This window comes from Gallus gallus, chromosome 12 (genome assembly GCF_016699485.2).
Source record: "Gallus gallus isolate bGalGal1 chromosome 12, bGalGal1.mat.broiler.GRCg7b, whole genome shotgun sequence".
Lineage (NCBI taxonomy): Eukaryota > Metazoa > Chordata > Aves > Galliformes > Phasianidae > Gallus > Gallus gallus.
In genome coordinates this window covers 11,729,245-11,753,381 of record NC_052543.1, presented here as the reverse complement: position 1 = coordinate 11,753,381, position 24,137 = coordinate 11,729,245, and the positions used below count along the sequence as shown (strand labels likewise).

Here is a 24,137-nt window from a genome sequence, read left to right as displayed (position 1 = left end):
GGCGGACGGGCCCACGTGACGCGGGAGCGTGGTTAGGTCACGTGACGCGAGCCGGGCCCGGCCGCTGGTTCGGCCCCCGCTCTTGTCCGCTCCCCGCTCGGGGCGTCCTCATGGCAACGACGCCCGGGACGTCAACGCGACGCCGATCCGCCCCCAAGGGCGGGCAAGGGCGAGCCCCAGGCGGGGCGTCTCCGTGGCAACGGCCCGGGCCTGCTGCGCGCGTCGGGCCTGCAGCGTCCCGCCGTGTTCCCGGCCCTCCCGCGTGTCCGCACCGTCCCAAGCTGTGCTCCGTCCCCACCCCACTTTGTCGGCCAGCCCGCGGCCTCCGCCGTGCCAGCTCTCCCCCAGCACTGCCACCCGTGCTCCCACTCGGGCCCTGCATCTGCTGCACGTCGGCCAAGTCCCATCACCAGCGTCACCTCTCCGCTCCATGGCACCCACGGCAGCTCGGCACGGCTGCCCAGCCCTATAGGCAGCCCCAGACCAGCAGGGTGGGGATGGAAGCCATAATACGGAGACAAGAATCTTGCTGGGTAGCTTTATTCACACGCGGGGTGCCCATCGCAAGGGCTCTCTGAGCCCCCACCACCCCCAGGGCTGGCAGAGGTGAGGCGAGCAGGAGGGGCTGCGGGCAGCAGGGCGGCCATCACTGGCAGGTGTTGTAGATCTGGACCTGCTGGTTGATGGTGGCCAGCACCTCCCTCATCCTGGCCTCCAACCCATCCAGCTGGGCCACCTTGGCGTCCAGCACCCGCTCGTTCCGCTCATACGCCTCCTCCAGCGCTACGGGGAGGAAGATGGGCGATGGGTGAGGACAGCCCCACACCACATCCCCCCAACCCCAGCACCCTTCCTGGCCTCACCTCGCAGCTTCTGCAGCTTGCCCTGGGCATCCTGCAGCAGCCCGGCGGCCTCCTCGCGCAGCTGCTGGGCCCGGCCGCCTGCCTGCTGCGCTCCCTGCGCCCGGTGCTGCACCAGCTCCTGGGCTGCCCGGTACCGGTCCTTCAGCGGCCCCTCCAGCACCTGCTTGGCTTCACTGGCACGGTCCCGCGCGATGCCAGCCGCGTCATGGGCACGCGTGGCCGCCAGGCTGTTGTTGGCACGCTTCACCTTCAGGGCGTCCGTCTGTCCCTCCAGGAGACCGAGCCGCTCCATGGCGGCAGCCAGCTGCTGCTCCGCACCCAGCGTCTGCGCCCGCATCTGGAGACAGGCGGTGACGGGGTGTTCCCGTGGCGGGGACAGGCAGCAGGGCTGCCCGGAGCAATGGCAGCAGAGGGTGCCCTTACCGTGCCGATGGTGTGCTCGCTGTGCTGGATGTCAGCAGCAGTGCTGTGCAGCGCCTGCCCGGCTGCGCCCTGTGCTTGCCGCGCCTCCTCCAGTGCCTGCTGCACTGCTTCAGCTGTGCCCCGCACGCCCTCCGCCCGTGCCCTGCAGCCAAGGCGGCACGGCCTCAGTGCCTCAGGCTGCAGCAAGGCCGTGTCCCCATGTCCCCAGACTCACTTGGCCCGCTGGGCATCCTGCAGCAGCTGCCCAGCCTGGCGCACGTCGCCAGCTGTCTGCTCGAGGATGGCGTCCACACTGGCCAGGCTGCGCACCCGCGCCTTGATCTCCTCGGCCAGGCGGTGGATCTGGGCCGGCGAGGCAGGCAGAGACAGCTCCAGCACGCGGCTGGCCACCACCTCAATGCTCTCGGGATCAGCGCCCTCCTCTGCAGGTGGAAGCCATCAGCATCACCCCCCGTGCCTCAGGGCGGAGGGGGCAGCGGGGGTAGCCCCCCAGCACATCGCACTCACGGCTCAGGAAGGCCTTGACGTGGCTGATGAGCTCCCGCAGCTCCTTGTTGGAGTGCTCCACACGGGCCCTGGTCTGGTTAGCCTTGTCCAGGGCTGCCTGCGCCTGCAGCCGAGCCTCGTCCGCCTTCCCCTTGGCCTCAGCCACCTGGGAGGGGCAGAGACCCTCAGTGCCAGCACACGTGGTCATGCCGCCCACTTCCACTCACATCACCCACCCTATGGGAGAGCTGGGCCACTTCTCCAGCCGCCCGCCGCAGCTCCTCCTGTGCGTGCCGTGCACGGTCCAGCGCACTGTCAGCGGTGGAGACGGCGCCGCCGCAGCTCAGCCCTCCGCAGCGTCGTGCCCCGTCCTCATCCCGGCAGCCGGCTCCTCCGCAGGGGCTCTCAGCACAGGGCACATCCCCAGCAGCGCCGCACACCTGCAAGGCCGGCAGGGTTGAGCCATCCCCAGGTGCCGTGCCCCACTCCCATCCCACATCCCACCTTCTTGTTGACCGGCTGCAGGCTCAGCTCCCGCGCCCTGGCCGCCAGCTCCGTCAGCGCTCGCCGGCTGGCTGCGTTCTGCCGGTTGAAGGCATCCCTCCTGCTGGCCAGGAGCTGCTCGGTGTGGTGCCGCGTGGCTGATGAAGCACTGACAGGGCTGGGTACGACACGGGTGGAGGCATCCGCTCGGCGCTCAGCATCCTGCGATTCCCAGTGGGACTGGCGGATGCTGTCGAAGGCACCTGGAGGCAGTGAAACCGCATGAGACCCCTGCCTGCCACTATGGAACATTGCTGCGGGAACCCCGGTGCTGCCTACCAAGGAAATTTGAGGTCTTGAGGGCATGCAGCCGCTGCTCCAGCTCACGTAGGCTGTGGTTGAGGGTGCGGGCCCCGCGGTCCACCATGCCCAGCACGTGGCTGGCGTTGAAATTGGCATCCTGTGCCACCGTCAGCTCACTCTCCAGCCGTGTCAGCTTCTCAGTGGCTTCCCCGATCTGCTGCCTGCAAAGCAAGGAGGTGCCACGCTCACAGAGCTCTGCCCCATGTCCCCAGAGCTGTGCCCCACACCCTGTGCTCACCGCAACCCCTCTGTGGCACGTGTCAGGAACGTGGCAGTGGCGGCGGTGGCATTGCGGGCAGCCACTGCATCACGTATGGTGGCCAGGCTCTCCTCCAGCCGCCGGAAGGTGCCCTCGAAGGCACCGGCAGCTCCGGTGTGCTGCAGGAGGCTGGCCCGCTGCGCCAGAGCCCGGGTGCGGGAGGCCAGGTCCTGCACCACGCGGTCCCAGTCCCCAAAGCAGGGGTGGCAAGGCTGGCAGGCCGGGAAGGTGCCAGAAAAGCCCCGGGCGCACTGATCGCAGCGGACGCCTGAGATGCCGGGCCGGCAGTCGCAGTGCCCACTGCCATGATGGCACTGGGTGCTGGCGATGCCGCGGGGGTCACAGTCGCAGGCTATAGGGAGAAAGCAGTTAGGGTGCCTCAGGGCACGGCACAGCTCCTGCCCACCCAGCTCTCACCTCGGCACTGCAGCCGTGGGTCACCCCAGTGCTGCTCCTGGCAGTTGGCACAGGTCCGGCCCCCGAAGCCTGGCCGGCACGAGCACTGCCCTGTGAACTGAAAGACACCACACAGTCAAGCTGGCACCCCGTTCCCATGCCAGCCCCTCAACCTCCCCATCCCTGGGGCATCTCACCTGGTTGCATGCAGGCGACAAGGAGTGCTGGGGGTGGCAGGCACAGGGCTCGCAGCCCTGCCCACTGCCCAGGTTCCAGAAGTTGGGGCTGCAGCGGTCACAGCTCTGTCCCTCCACGTGGGGCAGGCAGTGGCACTGCCCGCTGCGTTGGTCGCACTGGCACTGCTGTGGCCCGCAGGTGTTGGGGTCGGTGCCCAGTGTGTTGCAGGAGCAACCTGGAAGCAGAAGGAGGCTGAATGGGGATGGGGGCTTGGGAGGAGATGGGGTTAGGATGCAGACAGGGATAGGGTGGGGAGGAGATCAAAATTAGGATGGGGATGGGGTAAAGGTTACACTTAGGTGCGCTAGGGGTACAGGTAGGGATGGGAGGGGGCAAAAGGGAGACATAAGCTGGACAGGGGTAAGATGGAGACAGGACGAAGGCGGGATAAGAACATGTCAAAGACAAAATCAGGGAGACTGTGAGGGTGGGAATGAGTGGTAGAGGACAGGAATGGGCACAAGATGAGGATGTAGGTGGGACAGGTCAGGGCAGCAGCGCTGGGGATGGACAAAGGATGTAGCCACAGCAGGACAGGGACCCCACAGTGGTGTGCACATGGGCCCTGGAAGTGCGGGGGCAGGAGGCACGTCTAGCACGCCTGCGTATACTCACGCCTGCAGCTGTGCCGCATGGCATCCCCATAGTACCCAGGCTGGCACTCGGCACAGTGTGGCCCTGCCGTGTTGTAGAGGCATCGCAGGCACTGCCCCGTGCGCCGGTCACATGCCTCTGGGTCAGTCGTATCGATGTTATTGTGGCACTGGCAGGGCCGGCAGTGCCCGCCGGGTTGCAGAGGGTCCCCGTAGTACCCGGGCGCACACTCGTCACAGCGGGGACCTGTTGGCACAAAGTACCAGGCAGTGCCTGCGGACAGGGCTGGGGACACCGAGCAAGCCACAGCAGGCACTCACCTGTGTACCCGGGGCTGCAGTGGCAGACAACCTGCCGGGAGCGCCCATCCTGGTAGCAGGAGGCAGCAAAGTGCCGGGGGCCACCGGGTCCGTCGGGGCAGGGGCAGGGCCGGCAGTGCTGGCCGGAGCCCAGCGCAGGGTTCCCAAAGTGCCCGGCCGCACACCTGGGGGTGGGCAGTCGGAGGGGTTAGGGCTGACTGTGGCACTGTGCCACGCTCCAGGCGAGCGAGCGCCCTGCTTACCGCTGGCACCTCTCGCCGTCCGTGTGGTCGCGGCAGCGCAGGCAGCTGCCCGTCTGTGGGTCGCACTCCTCGGCGTGCCCGTTGCACTGGCAGGGCCGGCAGGTGGGGAAGCCCCAGTGGCCCGGCTGGCAGCGGTCGCAGCGTGAGCCGTGGGCACCCTGGCGGCAGGGGCACTGCCCTGTGACGGTGTCGCACACGGCACTCAGCGATCCCTCACCACTGCACTGGCAGGCTGCAAGGCATCAAAGTATCTATGTGTTGAAGACCCTGGCAAGCAGGGAGCACCTCTCCCTGCATCTACTGCTCTGGATAGGCACTCACGTCGGCACCCGCCGGGCCCGAAGCCGAAGGTGCCCGGGGAGCAGCGGTGGCAGCGCCGTCCCACGACGTTGGGCTTGCAGCGGCACTGCCCGCCCTGGGGTTGGCACTCGGCGCTGAGCGAGCCCTGCGGGTCGCAGAGGCAGGCTGCGGGCAGGACACAGTGAGCGCCGGTCACCAGCATGGGGTGTGGGGTGTGTAGGGCCGTACTCACGCAGTGCCCCATTGTGCAGGATGGCTGAGAGGCTGTGCAGGAGCCGGGAGCAGGGCTCAGCCACCGGCGACAGCACCACAGTGTGGAAATGCTGAGCGCAGCGGTACCTCTCGAAGGTCTCCCGACGTCCCATGGCAGCAGGGTCACCCGCGATGAACATTTCCATGGAGGAATAACGGGGGAGGAGCACCAGCTGTGGGGGGTCAGCAGGATGTCACCCCAATGCCACATCCTTTGTACCCCCTGAAGCGTGCAGCCCCATCCCAGACCCCTCACCGAATCGATGAGCACGCTGGCGGTGGGGTCCTGCTGCCCTGTGGCACAGCCCAGCTCCAGGCGGATGGTGTAGGAGACCCCTCGCTCCAGGCAGATGGGACGGGGCAGCACCACGTACCTGGGGACAAAGCACAGCAAGGGGAAGTGGATGTCTCCTGCCAGCCCTGTTCAGCTCAGCCCGACTGGGACACTCACCTAGCGCCAGACAGGAGGCTGGTGGAGAGCTGGTCGTCGGCTGGGATGGTGTTCCCGCACGGGCTGCTGGCAGACACGGGGCTGGGGCGCAGCACCTGCATCCTCACCTCTTTCCAGGGCTCCGGGTGCTGCATGCAAACAACAGGCAGAAATCGCTGCACCAAAAGCCCTGCGTGACCTCTTCTGGAGATGCAACACCCCTATCAGTGGGGCTCACCTGGGGCTCGTAGCGGATGATGACATCGTATTCCATGGAGAAGGGCACGTCGCTCACGTGGAACTCTACCCAGCCGCCCTCCTGCATGCGGGCAAAGCCTGACCCTGTCCAGGAGGCCAGGTGACCTGCGTGAGGCTCGCGCTGCACCACCGAGCCCTGGGGAAAGGGGCAGAGGTGAGCCAGGACCCCAAAAGGGGCATCGGTCGGCATGCACCTCTCAGACTCACTGCCCCCACTTGGTGCCGTCTGGCTTGGAGACCCTGCAAACGTCCCTCCCAGTGCTCTGCTCCGCCGGTGCCCCCAGCAGGGACAGCTCTGCCCCTCACCATGTGCAGCCGGGCATCCTCGGCCTCGTAGGTGTAGTGGTCCAGGTTGATGCGGTAGAAGCCGGGCTCCACCTGCTCGCACTGCCGTCCCACTATGTGGCTGCGGCACCGGCACTGCCCCGTCTCCATGGCACACCTGGCACCCCAAACGCATCGTCAGCCCCCCCAGGGCTAAAGGATTGCCCCTTCCACCCTGAGCTGTGACAAAACTCACTGGTTGTCGTGGGCACCTCCCACGTCACACTCACAAGGCCGGCAGCCAGGGAGATCGTGGCTGAGAGCCCAGTGTTCAGGCTGTGGAGAGCAATGGGGTCAGCGAGCAGATGGCCACGGTGCCACGGCCCTGAGCACTGTGCAGGGCCCCGCTCACCAGACACTGGTCGCAGCTGCGCCCGGTCACCAGCCGCTTGCAGAGGCAGTCACCGCTGATGGGGTCACACTGGCTGCCATCGGCCACCGTGCCGCGGGGGTCACACCGACACCCTGCGCACAGACAGTGGTCTGTGGTGGTGCCCGGCACCGCTGGGTGACCCCATGCCCCAGTACGTACGCTGGCAGCCCTGCGGGTTGGCAGCACTGAGCCCGAAGAAGCCAGCTTTGCAGCGGTCGCAGCGAGGGCCCTGCACATGCTCCTTGCAGCGGCACTGCCCCGCGATCAGCCCCCGCTCCGGGTCATCGGCACCGTCACACAGCCCTCCGTCCACGGTGCCCTCAGGGTCGCAGTTGCAGGCTGGGGATGGGCAGGGTCAGTGCCAGAGCCCTCACGCCAGCCCCACAACACCGGGGCTGGATGCAGCCCTGTGCCACCCCACGCCGTGGCACCGACCTCGGCACACGGCGGGATCCCGCAGGTCCTTGCTGGGATCCTTGTAGTAGAAGGGCTTGCAGAGGTGGCAGCGGCGCCCCATGGTGTTGTGCTGGCAGCCGTCGCACACGGCCCCGCTGGTATTCCCGGTGGCCAGGAACACGGCCATGTCGAAGTGGCAGCGCCGTGAGTGCTCGTTGCAGTCGCACCCTGCGAGGACGGCGCCCCTGGTACCCGACCCCGACCCGCCGCACGCAGGACCCCAAGCCCCAGCGTGCAGTGCGGGACCCCATGGCCCCGCGCCGTGCCGGCTGCAGGCACGTGGCACTCACGGCGGCAGGCGTTGGTGCTGGAGCCCTCAGCCGGGCGCCAGGGCAGCTCGTGGTAGAAGTCCTCGCAGCGCTCACAGTTCAGCCCCTGCGTGTGGTGCTTGCAGACACAGCGCCCGTGCACCTGCCGGGACGCCACGGTGAGGGGCTGCGGGAAGGGGCGCTGTGGGCACCCCAACACAGCGCAGCACGGGGGTCACCCACCATGCCATCTGCAGTGGCGGTGGCCCCGCTGAGTGGTGCGCACTCCGAGGCGTGCCCGTAGCAGAAGCAGTTTCCGCGCAGCACCATCTCATACAGCGCATAGTAGTACTTCTCGCGGATCTCCCGCCGTGAGTCCAGCAGGTTGTCCCCCAGCGTGTGCAGCTTGGTGAGGTTCACCCTCAGGTTGGTGACGCGCAGCAGATCTGCACAGAAAACTGGCAGCTCGGCTCTGCCTGCCCATACTGGCTGAACACGGCTGCGCCCAGCTGCAGGGCATCGCACCGGGCTGCGCCACGGCTGGGCACGGACTGCTCCGTGCTGGCGGTGCTGCACGGCACATGGGGCCAGCAGGACGGCTCCCCAGGGATAGCAGCTTCCCAGCAGCCGGGCCCCGCAGATCCCTCCCCTCCTGCTCCCAGCCTAAATTTAGCCTGAGCCGTTAACCCACTGCGTCCTGTGCTGTTCATCTGCCCACCACCAGCTCCATCCCGCGGGGCTGCGGTCGCTGCACTGGGCGCTGGCATGGCCTGATCTCCCGTTGCTTGGCATCCCACGCTGCCCCACACTCATCCACGCCCTGCTGTAGGGGTCTGGAAGCTCCCGGCCGCAGCCCCTCAGTGGGGCTCAGCGTGACGAGACGGCGGCCGAAATAGCGGCACCCAAAATAGAGCCGCAGGGCGGCAGACGGGCGGGCGACTCACCCTGGATAGCGGGGCTGTAGGGGTCCCGGATGGGGATGGCGGGGTCCAGCACGCGGTAGATCACCTGCAAGAGGGAGAAGGGTGGTGAGGGGACAGCAGGGTCCCCCACGCGCCCCTCGGTGCTGTCGGAGCCTCACCTCTCCCTCGGTGGAGGGCTCGATGTCGGAGTAGCGCGACTCGCAGATCACGTCGTCAATGCGGCGCGGGGGCCCACGGGGGACGTGGGGGAAGGACGCAGCACAGTCGTAGGCGAAGTAGCGGTACACCTTCCAGCTGCGGCCGAAGTCGGCCGAGCGCTCCACCAGCATGGCTGCGGGGCGGAAGGTCTGCGGGGCACACGGAGGGATGGGGGCACACGGTGGGATGGGGGCGCGTGGCGGGGTGGGGACATGCGGCACGATGGCAGTCGGGGCTATGGGGTCTGTGCCATCCCGCTGCGCCCACCTTGAAGGTCATGATGAGGTGGGTGAAGTGGAACTCAGCCTCGAGGTCCAGCTGGATGCTGACGTGCTCCACGCCTGGGGGGGACAACCGTGTGACTCCAGCCTTGGCCACGGCAGCACGGGGCTGAGTCACGGCTTCCTTAGTGTGGGAGGAAGGGAAGAGCAGCCCCCCAGGGACACTCCATTGCTCACCGTTCTCCGCCTGCCACCAGGCCTTCTTGGGGCGGGGGGCAAAGGTGGTCAGCACGTTCTCGATGCGGTGGCTGTCAGTATTGCTGCGGGCATCGTAGGGTCTCCGCGAGTCACAGATGAAGCACTTCTTCTCCTCCTGCGGGAGGGGACGCAACGGTCACCCCACCCCACCACGTCCCCGCCCCCCGCCCGCCATCCCCCACCTCACCTGGAGGTGGCTGACGATGCAGTAGGGTTGGGGCCGCCGCAGCCCGCAGGTGGACGAGGCGCTGAGCCGCGGGGCTCTCCCCACCAGCAGGTCCCCGGTGGCCGGGTAGCAGCTGCCGCGGGCGCAGCCCTGGGGGGAGTCGGGAGAAGACGCGGCCCACGCGGTCCCTCCCGGCCCTGCGTGGGCAGCGGGTGGATGAGGCCGGACCCCACGCGGAGCTCCGTTCCCGTCCCTCACTGCCCCGAAGCGGGGGCCCTTCCGCGATCCACCCGGAAATGCCCCGCGGGGCCCGGACCCCAACCCGAGGGCGTTCCGCGCGTGGGGGCCGCGCACTCACCGGACGGCAGCGGGACGAGGAGGGAGAGGAGGGGGAGAAGGAGCGGGGGGAGGAGGGCTGCGGGGCCGCGCATCGCGGCGGGGCGCGGGACTCGGGGTGCGGGTGCCGCCGCGTGGGGTCCGGTCTCGCGTGGGTGGACGCGCGTTGCGGGGGGGGTGGGTTCCCTGCCGCCGCCCCTCCGCAAAGTTGTGGCGGCGCTCGGGGCTGCGCGGAACTCGCGGGGCGGTCCCTTCGCACGGCGGCCCACGCCGGGCCGGGAAGGGCCAGCACCGCCCCGCCGGAGGCCGGGGGTACCGCGGGGGGACGCGCGGGGCTCGGCCACGCGTGACAGTGAGAGGTCGGACACGGGCAGCCGCTGCTCAGCGCTTTATTTGCAGGCGCGGCCGCGCTACAGACGCCCCGCGGGTTTGTTCCACGCCGCGCGGGGCCTCGTCCCGAGCGGGTCGAACGCCTTAGCAGGTGGCGTACGCGTTGGCCCGCTCGCGGATCTCCTGCAGCAGCCCCGACACCTGCCGCTCCAGCGCCTGCAGCCGCGTCGCCTTGGCCGCCATCGCCTGCTCGTTGGCCCCGAAATGCTGCTCCAGCTCTGCGGGACGGCACGGGTCGCAGGGTGGGCTGCGGGCACCGAGCGGGCTGCCCCTGTCCCGCGCCGCCCCTTACCTTCCAGCCGCTTCTTGCTGCTGTTGGCTTTATCCAGCAGGTCCCTGGCCTCGGCCGTCAGCCGTGTGACGCGCTGCAGGGCCCCGCCGGCCGCCCCTGCCATCCCGCTCACCCGGCCCTTGAGCACCACGTAGCGCTGCGTCACCTGCGCCAGGTCCTGGGGGCACGGGGCGCGGTGAGGCCGAGCTCCCCACAGCACCCCCCCCACCTGCTGCGAGGCCGGGGCTCACCTGGCTGAGCGTCCTCGAGGTGGCGGTGGCACGCTGCGCCCCATCCTTGGCATCCTGTGCCAGGCGCTGGGCGTCCTGTCTGCGCTGCTGCAGGGCGGTGACACGCTGTGCCAGCTCCCGCAGCCGCCGCTGCAGCCGGGACTCCTTGCCCTGCAGCGCCTTCAGCTTGCGCTCCGCCTGGGTGCATAGGACATAGGTGGTGGCTGGGTACTGCACACCCATCGGGTACCCACAGTGTGCCCACGCCATGCCCGTAGCATTGGCTTTGCTCTCTTTGTGTGCCCACTCCGTTACCCGCAGGGCCCGGGGGGTGTGCCAGGGTGCCCATCACCAGTATCACCACTCACCTCCCTCGCTTTGCCCTCAGCAGCCAGGATGCTGTCCTTGGCGCTCCTCAGGGTGCTCCCAGCCGCCATCACCTGTGTCCGTGCCACCTGCAGCGCAAGCTGCGTCCCCGCCAGCTCATCCCTCACGCCCTGTGCTCGCTCCCTGTGGTGATACAGACATCTCCAGCCCTGCTCAGGGCCCTGTCGCCTTCCCCATGCAGCGCGTCACCACTTGCCTGGCATCCTGCCCCTGTGCCAGCAGCCCCTGTGCAGCCTCCAGCCCCTGCGCCGTGCCGTTGAGCACCGCGTCCACCCCATCCAGCTGGCTGATGCTCTCCTGCATCTCCCGCAGCAGCTCCTGGATGCGTGCGGGGCTGCTGGGCAGGGAGATGTTCAGCACCTGCCGTGCCACCAGCTCAATGCTACCTGGATCTGCTCCCTCCTCTGCAGGACATCAGAGCGAGGTGGGCTCAGGATGGGCACCGTGCCCCGCACCGTGCCCAGTGCCCACGCACTGCCGGCCCTACCTGACAGGAAGGCTTTGATGCGGCGGATGAAGTCCCGCAACTGCGCTGTCGCCTTCTCTGTGCGGCTGCGGGCGGCCTGTGAGCGTTCCAACGCCTCCTCCGCACGGCTGCGGGCGCCCCGTGCCAGGTCCTGCACCTCCTGCATCTGGGGTGTAACCAAGGGGCACCAAGGCGTTTACAGTTGGGATGTGTGAGGGGCTGTCATTGAGCCAGGAGTGGGCATGGGTGTGATGCTCAAGTGGGCACAAAGGGCCACTCATGGGAACCCAGCACATGGGGACGCCGTCCCTACCTTCTGCGTCACGGCATTCAGCTGTCCCAGGGCCACCTCCAACTGCTGTGAGGCATTGCGGGCGCTGCTCAGGGCTTGAGCTGACACGGGCAGGGCCCCCGTGCACCCCGCGCCCCCGCAGTGCCGCATCCCTGCGCTGTCCCGGCACAGAGCTCCTCCACACAGTGATTCTGCACAGCTCCGGTCTCCAGGAGCCCCACAAATCTGCAGGGATCCAAATGGTGGAGTTTGAATGGGCAGGCCCTCATCCCAGCTGGCACAAGGGCAAAGTAACCCGTGTGTCACCTGTGACGTATTCACCCCCTGAGCCCTTTTTCCCCCGTCCCGCTCTCACCTTCTCATTGATCCCGGCCACGCTGAGCCCTGACACCCGTTTCTGTGCCTCCCGCAGGGATTTCCGCTGTGCGGCCGTGCTCCGGCGGAACGCATCGCCCCGCTGCTGCATTGCCTGCTCAGCTGCGCGCTGTGTGGCCCGCGTGGCGCTCAGCTCACCTGCCGTGCCATTGGCCACCACCTCCGCCTGCCGTGAGTCCTGTGCTGCTGCCACGATGCTCCGGTATGACTCTGTGGGTACAGAGGGTCCCTCGAGTCGCACCGTGTCCGCAGCATCCCGTTATGGCTCCAGGATCAGCTATGTCCCTCGTGTCTCTCCATGTCCCTAGTGTCTCCCCACGTCCCAGCATCTCCTAAGTATCCACTGTGTCTCCATATTCAGAGTCCCACCACTTCCCCAAGGTCCCTCTACTCCTAGGACCCCCCACATCCCCAGAGTCCCAGCACGCACACAGCATCAGGGAACAGCTCTCCCAGCCCTCACTACACACCCAGCATCAGGGCATGTCTCTCCCAGCTCCCATACCCCCAGAAGCCCTCTCTGGATGCCCTTACCCCTGAATCCTGCTGCTGTCACGGTGCCAAGGACAGCTTGCAGATGGGAGGTGGTTTGGTTCAGCCCACCCAACTCATGGCTCAGCCTAGCCAGCCGGCCACGGTGCAGCACATCAGCCTGCTCCAGCTGATCCACGTGTTGCTCCAGCTCTTGAAGCCTCTTCCAGAAGTTGTCCAGCTCTGTCCTATGGGGCAGAGAGCTCTCAAATAGCTCTGGATGCCTAAAGCCCCCCCAGCCCACTGCGTGCACTTGCCTGGTGCCATCCAGCTGCCCGGCCAGCTCCTGCAGGAGGGGGCTACCGGGGCTGCTCCCCTCACCCAGCAGCCGTTCTGCATGCTTCAGGGCCTCCTCCAGTGCTCGCAGGCGGGGGCTGAGCGGGGCTGCAGACCCTCCCTCGCGCAGTGCCCGTACCCGTGCCCCAAGGTGCTGCAGCCCATCCTGCAGGCTGCCCAGCGCTGCATCCCAGCGCCCAAAGCAGGGGTGGCATGGAGAGCAGTGAGGGAAGGCGGCCTGGTAGCCCCGCTGGCAGCGGTCACAGCGCAGCCCCCCAAAGCCTGGTCGGCACTGGCACTGCCCGCTGGCTCGGTCACACTGCGGGCTCTCAGCGCCCAGCGGCTCACACTCGCAGGCTGTGGAGATGGGAACTGTCACAGTATAGACCCTCCAGAGGCCCCTGTGTTCTCAGAGTGGCACCGTGTCCCCTAGGTCACCCAAAGCTCCAGGGTCCCACCACATACCCAGGGTCCCCAGAGACTCGCCTTGTCCCCATCCCATGTCTCCAGCATCCCACCATGTCCTCAGCATCATGCTATAGCTCCAGGTTCATCCCTATCCCCAGGGTCCCACCACATCCCCATGAGCTCATTATGTCCCCAAGCTCCTTCACATCCACAGGATCCTCTCCATGTTCCCAGGAATCCCCATGTAGCCAAAATCTCACCCTAAGTCCCCAGAACTCCCCGTGTCCCCAGGACCCCCTGTGTCCCCAAACCCTGTGTCCCCAAGAGTCCTCCTTCCCCACGGTTCCCATATTCCCAGGAGCCCCCATGTACCCCAAATCTCAACCCTTGTCCCAAGGGCACTCAGTATCCCCAAGACCCCTCTTTCCCCAGGGTCCCCACGTTCCCATACACCCCACTGCCGGTCCCTGGGCCATGCTCTCACCTTGGCACTGCAGCTCGGGGTCTCCCCAGTGATGCTCCTGGCACTGGGAACAGACACGGCCACCAAAGCCGAGGTGGCAGCGGCACTGCCCCGTGACCTGCAGTGAGAGCAGGGTGCTCAGCCCCCCCATCCTCACCCCTGGAGGATGCAGGACCCGTGCTGGGATGCTCACCTCATCGCAGGCAGGGTGCGTGGCGTGCGTGGGATGGCATCCACAAGGCTGACAGCCCCCCGTCCCCCCCAGGTTCCAGAAGTTGGGTGCGCAGCGGTCGCAGCTCCTGCCCACCACATTGGCTCTGCAGGCGCAGGCTCCCGTGGCGCGGTCACAGCTGCAGGTGCCAGCAGTGCAGTGGGCAGACAGCGTTCCCCGCGGGTCACAGCTACAGCCTGTGGGTGGTGGGCAGCCGTGTGGGGCAGGGGGCTCAGCCCCACGCCACCCCAAGACCCCGCGCGCCCACAGCCCCCGGCCCACTCACGGCGGCAGCTGCGCTGCAGGGCATTGCCGAAATAGCCAGGCTGGCACTGGGCGCAGCGGGGCCCGGCAGTGTGGTACAGGCAGCGGCGGCAGTGCCCTGTGTGCGGGTCACAGGCCCCCGGGTCGCTGGTGTCAATGTTGTTGTTGCACTGGCACGGCCGGCACACTCCCCCCTCCATCTCCGGCGTCCCGAAGTAGCCCGGAGAGCAGCGGTCGCAGCGGGGCCCTGTGGGGACACGGGGTATGGCTGATGGAACCTCAGCCCCCTCGCTGGGATCCTGCAGCGTGGTGCCTGTCTGCCCCTCACCGGCATATCCGGGCGCGCAGAGGCATACGATGTGGTTGGTCTCCTCGTCGGCATGGCAGGCGCTCCCGTGGTAGTGCCGTGTGCCGGGGTAGCCGGGGCAGGGACAGGGGCGGCACTGCTGCCCTGAGCCCAGCACCGGGTCTCCGTAGTAACCGTCCTGGCACCTGCAAGGGCAGGAGTGAGGTCTCAGGTGTCCATCCCATCTATTTCATCAAATCCCATCCCATTAATCCTAACCTGTCCCATCCAATTCCACCATCCCATTTTATTCCATCCCATTCCATCCCATCCCATCCCATCCCATCCCACCCCATCCCATCCCAAGCTACCCTATCTTGTCCTACACCATCTCATCTCATCACATGTGATCTCATCCCATCCATCTATCCTAACCCCACCAGATCCCGTCCCATCTCATCTTTTCTCATCCCGTCCCATCTCATACAACCTACACCTGTTCAATCCCATTCATCCCAACCCACCCCACCTCATCAGTGCTGTAAGTATCGTGCCATGCCACACCACGCCAAGCTGTCCCAGCAACCGCACTCACCTCTCGCAGTGCCGGCCGGTGGTGTGGTCGCGGCAGCGCAGGCAGCTGCCCGTCCGCGGGTCGCACTCCTCGGCGTGCCCATTGCACTGGCAGGGCCGGCAGGTGGGGAAGCCCCAGTGGCCCGGCTGGCAGCGGTCACACTGCCGGCCCACAGTGCCCGGCTGGCACCGGCACTGCCCACTGCCCGCATCACACAGCCGGGACACGGAGCCCTCCGGGGAGCAGGCGCAGGCTGCGGAATGGCACGGCTCACGTCAGGGTGACCTCAAGCCAGAGAACAGCCATCCCAGTGGGATGGGCAGACAGGCGGACAGACAGAGGGATCCCACTCCAGCGTGCCTGACACACCAGCAGACCCTGCTACTCACGGCTGCACCCCAGGGGTCCGAAGCCATAGCTGCCGGGTGCGCAGCGGTCACAGCGGCGGCCGAGGACGTGGGGCTTGCACTCACACTGCCCGGACAGCACCTGGCACACGCTGCTGCGGGAGCCCTGCGGGTCGCACTGGCAGGCTGCGGGGCGGCAGGGGATGAGCGGCCCACCCACTCACGGCCCCTCATCCCTGCGGCCCCCGACTCACGCAGAGCTCCGTCGTGCAGCATGGCTGAGACGCTGCAGATCAGGCGGGCGCAGGCTTCGGCCAGGGCGTGCGGTGGGGCCATATGGAAAGCCTCCAGGCATCGGTAGCGCTCCAGCTCCTCCAGCCGCTGCACCGCCTCCGCTGCTGCCCCGTGGAAGCCCGGCAGCTCTGGCACACGTGGCAGCAGCACCAGCTGTGGGGCAGCGGGAGTTGGTGCAGCCGTCCCTGGGACCGGTCCCAACTCCATGACATCCCCAGCCCCGCTGATGTCCCCATTCACATGCATGGCCCCATCCCACCAACATCTCCATCCTCATCCTCTGCCCCGGACCCAGCTGCAACACCAATCCCAACGCCGCCTCCATCTATATTCCCTTCATCTCCCTCTCCACCTCGTCCCTTCTCTGTCCACCACCCCATGTGTGGTTTGCCCACCCCTGCCCATCTCCCCAGCAGGTGTGGGGTGTGTTGGGACCCCCTTACTGAGTCGATGAGGATGAAGGCACTGGGGTGGCGTTGGGTGACGCTGGCCCTCTGCAGCCGCACAGTTACCTCGTATGGGGTACTGGGCTCGAAGCAGAAAGGCCGGGACAGCAGCACATACCTGTAGAAAGGAAGGCACTGGGGCACAGGGAGATGGCATGGGGAATGTAGCAGGACCTGTCCACCTTCATCACCGTGACTCCCCGACCTGAGTGGTAGGACCATCCCCCTTCCCGTATCAGCCGCATCCTATGCCCATCCCTCAGTTCTGGAAGTGTGGCAGTGTTGTCCGTCTCCCTGTCCTAATCCTATCTTCATCCTCATCCCTATCCTATGCCCATCCCATTCCCATCATTCCATCTCTTCATTTCATCCCATCACATCCTCTCATGCACATTTCCACCTTTATCCTATCTGCATTCCCATTCTCATCTCTATGCCCAGCCTCATCCCCATCTCCATCCCCAAACTCATGCCCATTCTCAAGGCCAACCTGTCTACACCCCCATCCCTATCCTCATTCTCATCTCCATCCTCAACCCAATCCCATCCCCATCCATATCCCCAACCTCCTCCCTCTCCCCATCCCACCCCATCTCCATCTCCATCTCCTTTCCACCCCTATCCCATTCCCTATCTCATCCCATCCCACCCTTTCCCCGTCTCCATCTCCATCCTTACGCAATCCACCCCCCACCCCGTCCCACCTCTGGCTGTGGGGCAGGCCCTCGCGGTACATCTGCTCGGAGGGCAGCAGGTTCCCACAGCGGGGGCTGGTGGGCAGCGCCCGGGAGCTGACGCTCACCACAGCCTCCCAGTCCTCGGCTGACTGCAATGGGATGCGAGAGCCATCAGCACCGGCAGTGCCACACGCCGCACACTGGTGCCATCCCGCAGCCGCTCTCACCTCGGGCTCGTAACGCAGCAGCAGCTCGTACTCCATGGGGTAGGGCACGTTGTCCACGTGGAATGTCAGCCCGGCCCCGTCCCGCACACGGGCAAACCCCGCTCCAGTCCACGTCACCATGCGCCCGTCCCCATCCCGCAGCACCGGCTCCACATCGGGCTGGGCACGGCACCGCATGGCTCAGCCCCAGCCCAAGGCTGCGCCCCACTGTGCCACCTCCTCACCCCGGCACTCACCTTGGGAGGCTGCTGCTGGCTGTGGCGTGGGGCTGTGCGGGGCTGGGGGGCGCGGGGAGGGCTGCGCTGGGGCCGAGCACGTGCCTTCTGCCCCGCTGCATTCCCATTGCGGTGCTGGGGGCAGTCCTGGGGCACCTCTGCCCGCACAGCGCCCTGCAGGGATGGGGACAGCCATGCACGGAGACGGCCATGCGTAGGGCACGGGGACGGCCATGCACGGGGATAGCCATGCATGCAGCATGGGGATGGCCATGCGCAAGGCATGGGGCACCGTGGCAGCCCAGGCTGGGGACACTCACTGGGAGGTGGGGGTGGCTGGGCCCGTGGCCCGTGGCTTGCTCAGCCTCGTAGGTGTAGTGGTCAAGGGGTGCGCAGAAGAAGCCGGGCTGCACCTGGTCGCACTGCCGGCCCATGAGGTGGGGGCGGCAGGGACAGGCCCCGTCCTCCATGGAGCACCTGGGGAATGTCCCTCGTCCATCTTCCTGTCTGACTGCGCCTCACCCATCCCTCCCCTGTCCCCATCCCTCCACCTCCATGCACAGAGATCCCTCCTTCCACACCAGTCTGTCTCCACTGTGAAGCCCCGTCCCCATCCCTCCAGCAATGGCCCCACCACTCCCATCCTGCCCTGTCCCCACCCCCATCCCTGTGTCCCTGAGCCCTGCTGGGCAGTACTGCGGGGCCTCACCGGTTGCTGTAGGCTCCCCCGAAGTCACAGGAGCATGGCCGGCAGCCCCCTACATCATAGCTCAGGCCCCAGAACTCAGGCTGCAGTAAGATGGGAGAGATGGGGAGTAGGAGTGGGGCCAGCTCAGCCCTAGGGGATGCCATGGGGCTGGGGAGAGCCAAGGCAATGGAGCACGGTGTGGGGCTGGGGCACTTACCACGCACTGGCTGCAGGAGCGCCCGGCCACGAAGCGCTTGCAGTAGCAGTCCCCGCTGATGGGATCACAGGGGGAGCTGCCCGCCACCGTGCCCCGTGGGTCACACCGGCACGCTGCCCAGCACACAGACACACACACGGGGGCTGCCACACAGCACTGCCACCCACCACAGCCCCCAGTGCACCCAGTGATGTTCAACCAGCAGCTCCGTGGCCCGCCCTCCTTGCCCCATGCCCTTGAGTCCCCCTTGCCCTATTGCTCATCCCCCCTTTCCTTACTCTCCCTCCTTCTTTCCATCTCCAACCGTCCATGCCTATCCTACTTCCATCCCCACCATCCTCTCCCATTGCTTCATCACCCACCCATCCCCAGCACTCCAGCCCAATCCTTCCATCCCCGTCCCTGCATCGCTTGTCTCTTCATCCATATCTCCCCACCTCATCCCTTCATCTTCATCCTTCTTCAGTCCCCATCCCTCCATCCCCATTGTTTCATCCCTAACCCATCCATCTCCACGCTTCCGTCTCTGGCCTCAGCCCTCCAACTCAGGCCTTCTATCCCCATTCCTTCATTTCCCATCCCCACTCTTCCATTCTCATTCACACTCCTCAATTCCCCTCCCTACCCCTCTATCACCATTCCCATTCCTCCATCTCCATCCCAATCCCCATCATTTCCATTCCTTCATCCCCATCCCTCCATCCCTGCTGCATCATCACTCACTCAATCAGCTCCTCCCTCCATCTCCTTCCCCAACCCTATCCCTTCATCTCCATCCCTCCATCCCCATCCCTCTTTCCCCATTCTCATTCCCCCATCCCCATTCTTCCATCCCCATTCCATCATCCCCAACCTTTCATCCCCATTCCTTCACCCACGTTCCTCCGCTCCCACCCCCATCCCTGCATCACCACATCCACCCCCACACAAACCCTCCATCCCCACAACCCATGCCCACCCCAGCCCCCAGCTCACGCTGGCAGCCCTGTGGGTCTCCCTGGCTGAGGCCGTAGGCTCCGTGCTGGCAGCGGTCGCAGCGTGGCCCGGCCACGTTCTCCTTGCAGCGGCACTGCCCCGCGATCATGCCCAGCGCCACGTCCGTGTGTGCGTCGCAGGCGCCGCCATCCAGCGATCCCGCCGGGTCGCAGTCACACGCTGTGGGGACGTCACTGCAGCTGGGGCGGGTGGCAGTGGGGGACACGGGGTTGGGGGCAACAGGGCCGGGAGCACTCACGGACGCAGGCGGTGGGAGCGCGGATATCAGAGCGCGGGTGCCGGTAGTAGAAGGGCTTGCAGAGGTGGCAGCGGCGCCCCATGGTGTTGTGCTGGCAGCCGTCGCACACGGCCCCGCTGGTATTCCCGGTGGCCAGGAACACGGCCATGTCGAAGTGGCAGCGCCGTGAGTGCTCGTTGCAGTCGCACCCTGCGAGGATGGCGCCCCTGGTACCCGACCCCGACCCGCCGCACGCAGGACCCCAAGCCCCAGCGTGCAGTGCGGGACCCCATGGCCCCGCGCCGTGCCGGCTGCAGGCACGTGGCACTCACGGCGGCAGGCGTTGGTGCTGGAGCCCTCAGCCGGGCGCCAGGGCAGCTCGTGGTAGAAGTCCTCGCAGCGCTCACAGTTCAGCCCCTGCGTGTGGTGCTTGCAGACACAGCGCCCGTGGATCTGGGGGAGAGCATCTGGATCAACCCAGGCAGTCACCCTGCGCCACGCCGTGCCGTGCCGCATCTCACCATGCCAGGGACAGATGGTGGAGCTCCAGGTGCAGGGGCGCACTCGGCGGCGTGGCCATGGCAGAAGCAGCTCCCACGCATCACCAGCTCGTCCACAGCATAGTAATATTTGTGCAGCACCTCCCGCCGTGAGTCCAGCAGGTTGTCCCCCAGCGTGTGCAGCTTGGTGAGGTTCACCCGCAGGTTGGTGACGCGCAGCAGCTCTGAGTAGCACAGGTAGCATCGTCAGTGCTCACCGTGCTGCCCCAGAGCACTGCACCCCACCCCTATAGACGCTCACCCTGGATGTCGGGGCTGTATGGGTCCACCACAGGGATAGAGGGGTCCAGCACCTTGAAGATGACCTGGAGGTGGAACGTAGCACATCAAGCGCATTCCCCATCCTGATCTCCCCACACCACCCAGCCGTACGCACCTCGCCGTGGCTGGAGGGCTCGATCTCAGAGTAGCGCTGCTCACACAGCACCTCGCCGATGTGCCCTGAGGGATGCGTGGGGATGCCGGGGAACAGCTTGGAGCAGTTGTAGGCGAAGTAGCGGTACACCTTCCAGCTGCGGCCAAAGTCGGCCGAGCGCTCCACCAGCATGGCTGCGGGGCGGAAGGTCTGCGGGGCGCACAGATGGGGGCACACGGTGGGATAGGGAGCGGTGGGTGATGGGGTCCATCCCGCTGTGCTCCGTGCACTCACTTTGAACTTCATGATGAGGTGGGTGAAGTGGAACTCGCCCTCCAGGTCCAGCTGGATGCTGACGCGCTCCACGCCTGCAGGGACGGATGGTGTTGGCTGAGGCATGCAGCCCACGTGTGGACACACGCATGGGGTGGCCATGCTCTCACCGTTCTCCGACTGCCACCAGCTCCTCTCGCTGTGGGGGCCGTGCAGGTAGATGACGTTCTCGATGCGGTGGCTCTCGCGCAGGGCCGGGTTTCGTGAGTCGCAGGTGAAGCATTTCTCAGAGTCCTGCATGGGGAGCGTCAATCACCCTCGGGGCTGCACCAGCACACTGTGCCGTGCTGTGCCGTGCCGTGCCGTAGGCTCACCTGGAGGTGGCTGACGATGCAGTACTCCTGGGGCCCCTGCAGCCCACAGGTGGACGAGGCGCTGAGCTGCCGGGCTCTTCCCACCAGCAGGTTGCCGGTGGCCGGGTAGCAGCTGCCACGGGCACAGCCCTGGGATGGATCCGGCTCTTCCCAGCCCCCTGCTGCTGGCACCCCCGCTGCACAGAGTGCAGGGGCTGGGGGGGCTGCGCCACAAGCCCACACCCCATAGCCCTGTGCTACCCCACCCCCATCCTGCCCCATCCCCACATCCTGACCCACTGATGCAGCACGAAGCTCTGTGACCCGGAAAGGTGCTGGCGGTATGGCTGTGGCCTCGTGACCGGGGGGCAGGGAGAGGGCCGGGAGGGCAGCGCCAGCAAGTGGGGCACTGGGTTGGGGGCTGCTGGCAGGAGGGGATGGGGAGGGGCAGCGTGGGTGCTGCGGGCACCCGGCTCATGGAGTGGTGCCAGGGGGAGCCGAGAGCCAGGTCAGGTGCTTGCTAATCCTGCAAGGCTGAGTGCAGCCCGGATTCCTTGCTGGGATTTGCAGTTCCCGTGCCCTCACCGCATCAACATGGCCCTGTGACCCACAGCCACCGCATAGGGCAGCGGTTCTGGGGCCACCGCAGCCCTGGGCACTGTGGGAACAGCACTTACCCAGGAGGAGAGCGAGCACCAGGACATCCATGAGCAGCCACGAGCCCTGCCTGTGGGGTACAGAGATGGGGCTGCAGCGTGGGGCAGCACTACCTGGGCCCCTCCCAACCCACCACACACATCACCCATCTCTCAACCATGCACCCAGCCCCGTGGCTGCATCCCCACACCCCATCCTGCAGCCCAGGGAGCACCCGTCCCTGCCTCCGTGTCCACCTCTGGCACCGGTGTCCCCATTGGGTCCCAGCACTGGACCAGGGACAGCTGAGGACAAGAGCCAGCGGGGCCGGAGCAGTCCAGGCAAGGACATCCTGCAGCAGCCTGGGGTCCTGCTGTTCAATTTAGGCTCGAGTTGCCTGTTGCGCTCTCTTCTCTGCCGTCGCCGCCTCTTTCCAACCTTGCAAGCACTGCTGGATCAAAGCCTGACTCCGCGCCGCCCCAGCACGGCCTTCCTGTCCCCGCATGCAGCCAACCGGGGCTGGGGGACGCCATGGGCCCATCCCGGCCGGACGCCCGCGCTCTGCCCGGCGCCGGTCCTGCTCGATGCTGTGCCAATGGGTGGGAGAGGCAACACCGAGAGCTCCCCCAGCCCCGACCCCCGGCCCGGCAGTACCTGGGTGGTGCAGCGACGCACGAGGCCAGACGTGAGGGCCCACCGCCCCGATCCGGGCGTGCAGAACTGAGCCGGGGCGATGGGAGGCGATGGGAAAGCGGGCGGCCGTCCGGCCCCCCCGCACACACACACAGACACACACGATTCTTATTCAAATGCGCTGCCCACTGAATGGGACGGCGGTCTCCAGGCTACGGGAATGTCACTGCCGATTCCTTCTGCCTGGAGGCCCTCGCCGCCCGCCCGTGGGGCTGTGGGGCCAGGCCTGGCCGCGCGGCCCAGCCAGGCGTCGGCAGCCCGGGCACACCCCGGTGCCAACAAAGGCGCCTCGAGAGGCTGCTGGCTCGGCCTCCATGGGGCCAGGCCCAGGCCCCATAACCTCCCCGCCTGGGGATGCCGCGCGGCACCACCCGGGCTCAGCACTGGGGCTGTGCCGGGTGTCGACAGGGACACGGCCCTCCCCACAAACACGGGGCTCGCTGGGCAAAGTCCGACCCGCAGCCACCCTGGGGAGCACCCGGTGGCTGTGGGAGGATGCAGCCCCTCTCCGCGAGGACCCCACGGCCCCATTCTTCACGCTCTGTGCCGTGCTGAATGCCCACACGCAGCCACAAGGCCGCACCGCGCCCCGGGGCCCTGCAGCCGCTCCTACCTGTGCACGTGGGGCCGGCGGGCCGGGCAGGTGGCCGTGCCCTCTGGGGGCTGTGAGCAGAGCCGGCACGGCCCCGCTGCGCTCGGCCGCTTGTTCCTGGAGGAGGGCGGCCAGCGCCTGTCTCCTCCTCCGTGCGCCGTGCCAGGGAGGGAGGGCCCTGCCTGCGCCGAGGTGCAGCAAGGTGAGGCGCAGGCTGGGTGCCAGGCAGCGGTGGCCCACGCACGGCACAGCCGTGCCCGGTCGCGTGGCACCGTCGGCACATGCCATGGCTGCGACTCGCCGTGCAGCGCGTGGGCACCCCATGCCTACACAGGGCGCGTCTCCAGGAGCACAACACGGGCCCTGGGGCGGCACGCTGCCCCACGCCTCCCTGCACGACAAACCCTGCCCCGCAGGTGCTGCCGTGCCCTAAGCCAGCCCCACTCACCCCATGCCCGCCGGCGCTGCCTGGGATCCCCGAGACTGCTGGAGCCCAACAAAGTCCTCGCTGTCACACAGCGCCTTTTATTAGTCAAGGCTGAAGGAAGGAAGAGGACCCGCGTGCTTGCACCAAGGCCGTGCTCTGGCTGCACGCCGCTGAGCAGGGAGGCAGGAAGGTAACGCAGCCCCCAGGGCCCAGCAGCACTCAGCGCGTCCCGGTGCAGCTCATCCCCTACACCTTGGCTGGGCGAGGGATGCCGGGGCTCAGGGCAGGGTGGATGTGCAGCCCCGTTGCCAGGCACTGTGCAGGGGAAGCCCGGAGGAAGGGAAGGGCCGTGCTCAGCGAGGCTCTCACGGCAGTGACCGGGCACCGACCTTGGCTCTGGTGAGGTAATGGGAGAGCTGGGAGGAGATGAGCTGATAAAGAGCCATTAGCACAGGCCAGCATGTCTGTACCGACGGGATCTTGCCAAGCACATCGTATTTGCTTTGGGGAGATCGCCGGTGGCCTGATAAAGGTGGCTGTAACAGGATCTCTGGCCTTGGAAAAGGGAGAGGGAGGGATCCTCAGACCCTTCTGAGGACCTGAGCAGCCAGCAGTGCTCCTAAGCCACAACCCCTGGCTCCCAAAGGCTGCTGACTTCCCACCCAAGAGCAACTTGTGCCGGCTGGATGACACAGGTGGGGGCAGTGAGCTCAGCTCCGCTCCTGCAGCGCGGAGCTGGTGTGCAGTGCAGCCTCCCACGCCTGGCCAGCCCTGCTGGACCAACTTCAGTGCGCCCAGCGGGCGGCTGACGCTTCCCCGAACATCCTCAGCAAACAGAGCTATTTAACCTCTTTCCTGCCTGAGGACTTTGCTCGGGCACACTGCGTGCCACAGGGGCTGACTCACCAGGGTGCTGCAGCTCACCGCTCTCGGGGCAGTTCCCAGCCGTTCCTGGTGCACCGGGAGGGGCAGGCGCTCGGCTGGGGCCGCAGTCCCACCACCGTTAGTGCCGGGTCAGCGCACCGATGGCCCGGCGGGACAAACGGAGCCGGATCACACAGCAGCAAACAATGGCATTGCTGTTGAATTAG

The 24,137-nt window shown here is 66.8% G+C and overlaps 2 protein-coding genes across 8 annotated transcripts in view; both read right to left on the bottom strand.

Annotated features, from left to right (window-relative positions):
• Positions 1-524: 524 nt before the first annotated feature.
• Positions 525-9,650, bottom strand: LAMB2 (laminin, beta 2 (laminin S)). The gene is made up of 32 exons (NM_204166.3): positions 9,432-9,650; positions 9,095-9,270; positions 8,887-9,022; positions 8,696-8,769; positions 8,389-8,577; positions 8,252-8,315; positions 7,551-7,753; positions 7,350-7,470; positions 7,039-7,227; positions 6,763-6,942; positions 6,583-6,695; positions 6,427-6,506; positions 6,213-6,348; positions 5,887-6,042; positions 5,670-5,797; positions 5,475-5,592; positions 5,199-5,391; positions 4,988-5,131; positions 4,667-4,898; positions 4,425-4,588; positions 4,126-4,350; positions 3,471-3,685; positions 3,295-3,391; positions 2,857-3,229; positions 2,595-2,779; positions 2,277-2,518; positions 2,009-2,212; positions 1,794-1,938; positions 1,501-1,708; positions 1,287-1,428; positions 864-1,200; positions 525-783 (listed from the first exon to the last, which is right to left on the bottom strand). The coding sequence occupies exons 1-32, from the start codon at positions 9,502-9,504 to the stop codon at positions 647-649; spliced, it is 5,379 nt and encodes a 1,792-aa protein (NP_989497.3). The 5' UTR covers positions 9,505-9,650; the 3' UTR covers positions 525-646.
• A 132-nt stretch (positions 9,651-9,782) lies between these two features.
• Positions 9,783-24,137, bottom strand: part of LOC101748153 (laminin subunit beta-2-like) — a 23,899-nt gene continuing 9,544 nt past the window's right edge. For 2 of the 7 annotated variants that reach the window (XM_046900062.1, XM_046900063.1), the window contains 36 exons: positions 23,953-24,125; positions 23,068-23,601; positions 21,376-21,425; positions 20,720-20,895; positions 20,516-20,639; positions 20,367-20,440; positions 20,094-20,282; positions 19,959-20,022; positions 19,679-19,881; positions 19,490-19,610; positions 19,179-19,367; positions 18,920-19,099; positions 17,945-18,057; positions 17,749-17,828; positions 17,360-17,516; positions 17,061-17,213; positions 16,825-16,983; positions 16,625-16,746; positions 15,918-16,038; positions 15,435-15,627; positions 15,223-15,366; positions 14,855-15,086; positions 14,302-14,465; positions 13,996-14,220; positions 13,692-13,906; positions 13,520-13,616; positions 12,609-12,984; positions 12,355-12,539; positions 11,801-12,030; positions 11,467-11,670; positions 11,175-11,319; positions 10,884-11,091; positions 10,669-10,810; positions 10,322-10,498; positions 10,092-10,248; positions 9,783-10,017 (listed from right to left, as the gene is read on the bottom strand). In XM_046900062.1, the coding sequence (XP_046756018.1) occupies positions 9,884-10,017; positions 10,092-10,248; positions 10,322-10,498; positions 10,669-10,810; positions 10,884-11,091; positions 11,175-11,319; positions 11,467-11,670; positions 11,801-12,030; positions 12,355-12,539; positions 12,609-12,984; positions 13,520-13,616; positions 13,692-13,906; positions 13,996-14,220; positions 14,302-14,465; positions 14,855-15,086; positions 15,223-15,366; positions 15,435-15,627; positions 15,918-16,038; positions 16,625-16,746; positions 16,825-16,983; positions 17,061-17,213; positions 17,360-17,516; positions 17,749-17,828; positions 17,945-18,057; positions 18,920-19,099; positions 19,179-19,367; positions 19,490-19,610; positions 19,679-19,881; positions 19,959-20,022; positions 20,094-20,282; positions 20,367-20,440; positions 20,516-20,639; positions 20,720-20,895; positions 21,376-21,425; positions 23,068-23,072 (5,508 nt within the window). In that variant the 5' untranslated portion in view covers positions 23,073-23,601; positions 23,953-24,125 and the 3' untranslated portion in view covers positions 9,783-9,883. Of the gene's footprint in view, positions 10,018-10,091; positions 10,249-10,321; positions 10,499-10,668; positions 10,811-10,883; positions 11,092-11,174; positions 11,320-11,466; positions 11,671-11,800; positions 12,031-12,354; positions 12,540-12,608; positions 12,985-13,519; positions 13,617-13,691; positions 13,907-13,995; positions 14,221-14,301; positions 14,466-14,854; positions 15,087-15,222; positions 15,367-15,434; positions 15,628-15,917; positions 16,039-16,624; positions 16,747-16,824; positions 16,984-17,060; positions 17,214-17,359; positions 17,517-17,748; positions 17,829-17,944; positions 18,058-18,919; positions 19,100-19,178; positions 19,368-19,489; positions 19,611-19,678; positions 19,882-19,958; positions 20,023-20,093; positions 20,283-20,366; positions 20,441-20,515; positions 20,640-20,719; positions 20,896-21,375; positions 21,426-21,988; positions 22,749-23,067; positions 23,602-23,952; positions 24,126-24,137 lie in introns of those variants that run through there. The other 5 variants (XM_015293323.4, XM_040646729.2, XM_015293321.4 and 2 more) reach the window with 5 other exon arrangements.

Bases quoted from the DNA above. Each gene is read 5' to 3' on its own strand.
- LAMB2 (NM_204166.3), bottom strand. From the start codon at position 9,504: ATGCGCGGCCCCGCAGCCCTCCTCCCCCCGCTCCTTCTCCCCCTCCTC. The intron at 9,023-9,094 runs GTGAGGTGGGGG...CCCCTCCCGCAG, and splicing joins GCATCGTCAGCCACCTCCAG to GAGGAGAAGAAGTGCTTCAT. The intron at 7,754-8,251 runs GTGAGTCGCCCG...TTTTCTGTGCAG, and splicing joins CTACAGCCCCGCTATCCAGG to ATCTGCTGCGCGTCACCAAC.